The sequence below is a fragment of the Frankliniella occidentalis genome, unplaced genomic scaffold (assembly GCF_000697945.3).
Source record: "Frankliniella occidentalis isolate FOCC.00 unplaced genomic scaffold, Focc_3.1 Scaffold51, whole genome shotgun sequence".
Classification (NCBI taxonomy): Eukaryota; Metazoa; Arthropoda; class Insecta; order Thysanoptera; family Thripidae; genus Frankliniella; species Frankliniella occidentalis.
The window spans coordinates 444,558-450,543 of NW_026267181.1; the positions used below are offsets into that span (position 1 = coordinate 444,558).

Below are 5,986 nucleotides of genomic sequence, written 5' to 3' on the forward strand. Positions count from 1 at the left end.
GCTTCCTCCCTAACCAACGTAAGTAAACACGTAAGGGTGGATTCAGAGTTCCCTAAACGCAAGCGCAATTTTCACGCCAGGCATGATTTTCACGCCCAGCCTGATAAAAATCGGTTCCTTATTGGCTCCGTGAAGCTTACGGAGCGTGGGCCAAGCAAACGGTCTTTCCGTTCCTTTTTTCTGAAGTCTACTACAACGGGGTGTCCGTTAACAGTTCAATTAGTATTAATTCTTTACAGTGTAAGTTATGGAATGAATTTACATTATACAATCCCATGAATTATTCACCGGAAACCATCAAAATACCACTAAATGTATGATCTACTTTGGTTCATTTTCGTTCTTTTTACACCCTGTACGCAATCTGTAGTAGTTAATTTAGCACTAAGCGTCAATGGTATGATATTGATTGAAACGTTCTCAACCTGCTATAAAGCGGGCTCTGATGCAGTGGGGTCCAGAGCCTCTCTTGGGGATCCTACGTAAATTATGAAGTTTGTTCTTTCTCCATGTCTCCCTCTTTCTAACTCTTACCTCTCACTCGGTCCCTTTCTATCTCCTATTTTGGAACAGCCGCTACACCAGTGACCTTCTTTGGGTTTCGGCGTAGCGATGTGGTTCAGCTTTAGTACTTACACTATAGTAAGCAGTCCTCAGCTTTTCATCCATACCCTTCTTGAGGGAAATGCCGTTCTCTGCTACCATGATGGGTAATTTGTATCGTTGCCACGTCCATAAGAGTGAGCTGCGCATTGCATCTGGAGCCACCTAAAACCAAACAAAAAGAATCATTACTTGCCTCTGCGGTGAGTTCACTGTCCAATATATGTGTAAATGAGAGTATGTTCACTCATTGGAAAAAGAAAGGTGCTACATAATACGTTTTTACAGGTGCTACTGCACTAATGCCTCTGCAAATGCACTAAAATTGCTGAAAGTAGCAACTTTAAGGGGCCTTAAGTGCCTTTGTGAGGCACTCACTCACGCTTCTTAATGAGCACTAGTTAGCACATTTGTTTTTCCAGTGTTGTGACACTAGCCAAGAGTAAAATACTTACACTATACCAAGGGTAATTTTCAGTCCTCCTTCCTTGCCCGTCCGCAAATCGAAAGGAAATAAAATCTACTCCATGAGTCATTTTATCGACGATGACTGCAGCACCGCTAAAAGGAAGTGTCTCTGGGGTGCTGTCCGGATCCTTATAAGCGACATTTCCTTCCGCGTATATGTTAAGACTAATGAAGTCAGTGGCACCTGATAGAACAAACAGAAAACAATACAAATGTTTCTATTATCAATTTGTACCGATAAGTCTATGTAGGAGTACTGGCGATGCACAATGTTTTCAGCTCTACTCGACGTTTTATCTGGACTTTTAACATTTCTACATGTTTTCATACGAATTTGACTCGACGCAGCATTCCTAGAATCCACGTTTTCACATGTGTTTGGATTCCGTAACTACTCGACTGACGTGGAATTTCTGTTCTACGAGGTTACGCTATGCCTCTTGGGCGAGGGGTACACCACTATAAGTATTTTTACGAGAATTTTCCCTTTCCGAACGTTAGTTTTCTATTTGTATTACCAAACGTAACCTTCAAATGGTGCAGTGTCCTACAGATACTATGGCTATAGCTCCAGGAACGTTGCACTGCATGGTGAATGATAGGAGCGGCCATGTGCTAAATGCCAGCGTGGTAATTTTTTACTGGTGCCGATATGACCCAAGCCAATAGTCGAACAGAAAACATGAGTCAATATTTCTCGTTTTTAGCAACATTTCAAAGAAACCATCTTCCCCTGCCGAACCAAAAAGTAGGAAGACATCAACGGTATGGGTCTCAAAAAAATCGGTCCAAAACGGAGGGACATTCGTGCTTTTGCCAGTGCCTATAAACTTTGCGTGCTTTCGCTGTGCGTCTTTTGACGGAGGCCCGGCAGAGATACAAAGTTTCGCCAGCCACAGCGCGTGATTTTTTAACGGGACTAGCACTGTGAACTCCGTTGAAAGAGTTGAAGAACCACGTATTCTTCAAATTAAAAGGGTTCGCCTGGTCGGACTTTTTCCCGGAAAATTTGAAGAAAAAAAAAACGCTTTTTTCGGAAAAAAATCTTAGAGGTCGGAAAAATTTAAAAAAATTGGAAAAAATTGAAAAATTGATTTTGCCTTACCTAACCTTTTCAGTGAAAAACACGCGAAAAATCTTCACGTGCGCAATGAGGGATGAAGAATTAAATTTGTTTTGGACGTTTTGGGCCATAAAAAGGTGTCTAGGCCCTAATAATTTAACTCTAATATTCGATCGTTCTCTTCAGCTTACCCATGTCTTTTCCAAAGCTTGCTTCTGTACAATAATTTCTCCACCTATTTTATTTTCCCGGAAAACTACGAACCCTACAAATTAAAAGGCTACTAGTGGGTTTTAGGTCTTTAAGTAGGCAATATATGAATCTCCCGAGGTACTGCGGCGCAGAAAAAGGGCCATGACTTAAGCTATAGAAAATTGCAGAGCTCTACATCGCTTGGTCCACCAGTCCCAGGGGCGCACGAATAGCAGCATGTGCGAGTAAGATTGTTCTATTGCTGGCCCGGGCGTCTTACTAGAAGCTGCCGCAGCCATGCAGACGCTCCCGTGACTGATAGGCCGATCAATGCAGACCTCCGGTACTCTGACCACTTACCCCTCATCATCTCTTTCTCTGCAGGTGTAAACTCTGGTCGTAAATGACCTGTAAATGTCTTCACCAGCTCTGGGTAGTCACCAAAGACAATCGGGTGTAGAATGGAACCAGCCTGTAACTGGTTAAATACCTCTGCGGCAAAAGAGTCCTCGATCGACGTTGTGTTGGGTTTGGAGGTAACGATCCACGTGTTGACACCCACGCGTCCTAAGAAACGAGCGTAAGTTCATGTCAATGTACATATTATATTTTAAAATGTGCACTTTTAGTGGTTCTAGACCTCTGCACGCTTTTTTGTGATTCAAAAATACTGCACGATGCTGTGATGATCAGAGCAGAGAAAGAATACCATTCACTTCATTGCTTGGATTCCAGATGAGAAGCTCTTATTTGTGCGATACGTTTTAGGCATCATAGTTTTGTGCAATGTGCATCAAATCGTTTTGCAATGAATTCGAATTCATTTGTAAATAAGTATTACACAAAATTTGTGATAAAAATAGTATCACTCCCCTTCGAGTGATACACAATGGGAATCACACAAGCATTTCATCACAAGAATATGTGTGAAAAGTATCACACCTAGAATTACAGTGTCCAGCGCAAAATAGCTCGGTCCCTTTATACGGGACCCGCATCAGCAGAACGCGGGTAAGGACTAGCTGCAGATAGTTAGCTAGCTTGCAGAAGTTACTTGGAAATATGGCTTCGCGCATTTACTTTTGAGAAAACATCGCATATTGCTTGGTGTTAAAAACACTTGTCATTATAGGCCGCTGATAACCACTAAAGTATAGGTGAGTCGGGCAAATATATTTTCACCTCGTCTACAATTTGTTCGCAAACTTACGAAATTCCTGAAATTTTTTGGCGTTTGCGTTTTTAAATGGAGCACGATGTAGTTAATACGGTGTCGGCACTGAGCTATCTGAGGGGGCCGCGGAAAGACGGCACATTCGTAGTTCCAGAAGAGCCGCCAGTGGCGCTGGCGTCGACCGATGCCGGGCGAGGGGAGAAGGGACGAGACGAGCGGGGCACCGCTCCCGTCCCCTCCCGCATCCCCTCGCCCGGCATCGGTCGACGCCAGCGCTACTGGCGGCTCTTCCAGAACTACGAATGTGCCGTCTTTCCGCGGCCGTCTTTTAGCCCGCTACCGGCCGGAGAGCCTACACCGTATTAACTACATCGTGAAATGGAGTTTGAGGAGTTGCGAGGTAGTATTATCCGTTATCGTGAAGATCTCAACAAATTTTCCAAATAGCCTACCTTCTCTTTTCTAGGCATTTTCAATTTTTAAATTACCTGTAAGTTTGTCTTCTTTGAATGCACGGTACGCCTCTGCGTGCGCCAGTGTTATGTGGTGCATGCACTTGTAGGCATCATAATCCTCGGCCTTCACAAGGCCTGCCGTGATTAGGAGGGTGCCGAAATAGGTACACATGACGTTCGGTTCGTTGATGGTGGCCCACAGCTGGACCTGGGATCAGGAAAAGTAATTTTGTTAGGTATCTCCCCTCAAGACACGAAATACTCGCCGCTTGTGAAAATTTGCGCCCCTCTTTCATTTTTCATCCTATATTAGATAGGGTATTCCAATGGAGCGCGAAGCGGAAGCAAGAAGAACAAACACGGAAGGTGGAAAGGCACCCGCACTCGCTCCATTTTGCTACCCTATTATTACTCCGGCGTTGGTCTCGCCGAATATTTTGGTATTGTTTTGGTCCACCCTACGGCCCAACGGTGAGCTTTTGCGTTCCGCTAGGGCCGGAGTGCATGGAGGACTGATTGTGAGTGTTGAAAACTCGGTTTTGGTTAGACTATGGTTCGGACTAGCGGCGGGCATTGTCGATTTGGCCACGTCTGCAACCCCCCCCCCTCCCCCCTCGAATTGAATTTTTACATTTTTAACTGGGTGCGAGGTTAGACGTAACCGGTGACGGGCCGGGCGAGTCCCGCGCGCCCCCAAACTTGCAACGCGGTGCGCACCGGATAATTCCGACCCGATTTCATTCGGATTTTTTGCGCTGTAGTCTAAACACCAAGGTGCACCAAAAAGTTGACTTCTCGCGGAACCAAAATGGACTGTTTGCTTAGAATGACCCACCAAGCACTAAACAAACGATTGGACACTGATAGCTTGGATCGAATACGCACTGTTTTTCTGTTCTTTAACTAGGGCGTAAATACTGAAAAACCATAACGGCGTATCTACTCACCTTTGAGCTAAACTCGTTGAAAACAAATCGAGCATAATCACGAAATTTTCGAATCATCTCTCGACTTTGCCAGCCCCGAAACTGGTCTTCTAAAACCTGGGGGTGGTCGAAGTGATACACTGTGGCCTGTGAAACAAAAGCGGTTAGCAATTTGATAAATTAGCCGAGAACAGCGACGCTTCGTCCTGCGACTTGAGGGCAGCAGACTTTTAGTTCACTATGCGAAAGTAAACTTTTCCAGATTATTGCATCCCTTGGTTGACACACTTTCTCTTTCTCACCCGAACTCACAGCTTGTACACTGAGAAAAATTCTGTCTCAGCACTACACGTTTAGTGTCCAGATCAAAGCTTTTTCGTTGCACTATTTATCTAGCGCTAGGAGCGAAACGTATCATCCCAAGCAAAGAAAATTTAGAGCACAGCACTAAAACTCAATGGCAGTGCATTATTTTATTTTGAGCCGGGACAAAAGTTAGGAGCAAGAAACATTTTTCTCAGTGTACGACTGGGTGTAATAACCAATCCTAACCGAAACCTCGGCTTGTTGTAGGCCTGCCAAAAAGGCGTTACTGCTGAGGGACAGTCAACACCGACGGTTCTGCGCTGGGCTGGCCAGCACTGCCGTATCTTGGAAGAGACCAGCAACACTGGTGGACATGTTTTTTGGCTTACCTGCACACTCTATTTTAGAGGACTTTAACTCATCGTAGGTATGCCGTAAAATAATTATTGGTAAACGAACCTGTGTAACTTCTTAACACTTGTCAAAGTGAAGCTATAATTTGAATACTTTTATTCATCTCCGTAGTTTTACACTTCCTACTGTTCAACTCGGAAGCTGTGCACTTGAAAGTGCGTGCCTCGACGCTTCCTACTAACAATCTCGATCTCCCGGCGCGCCGTTCAACACTGTCCGATCTTCGGGCGCGTCGTTGAATAACCTTACATTCGCCGCTTATGAGGTGGTACATGTTGAAAACGTCACTTCACAAAATTTGTGATAAAAATAGTATCACTCCCCTTCGAGTGATACACAATGGGAATCACACAAGCATTTCATCACAAGAATATGTGTGAAAAGT

General features: G+C 44.5%; 1 protein-coding gene across 1 annotated transcript in view; it reads right to left on the minus strand.

Annotated features, from left to right (window-relative positions):
* LOC113213213 (myrosinase 1) overlaps positions 1-5,986 on the minus strand; it is a 30,642-nt gene that overhangs the window by 1,943 nt on the left and 22,713 nt on the right. Inside the window, exons 6-10 of the mRNA XM_026432198.2 lie at positions 4,903-5,028; positions 3,989-4,163; positions 2,687-2,893; positions 1,059-1,255; positions 637-768 (exon numbers count right to left, since the gene is read on the minus strand). Coding sequence (XP_026287983.2) covers positions 637-768; positions 1,059-1,255; positions 2,687-2,893; positions 3,989-4,163; positions 4,903-5,028 — 837 coding nt within the window. The remainder of the gene's footprint in view (positions 1-636; positions 769-1,058; positions 1,256-2,686; positions 2,894-3,988; positions 4,164-4,902; positions 5,029-5,986) is intronic.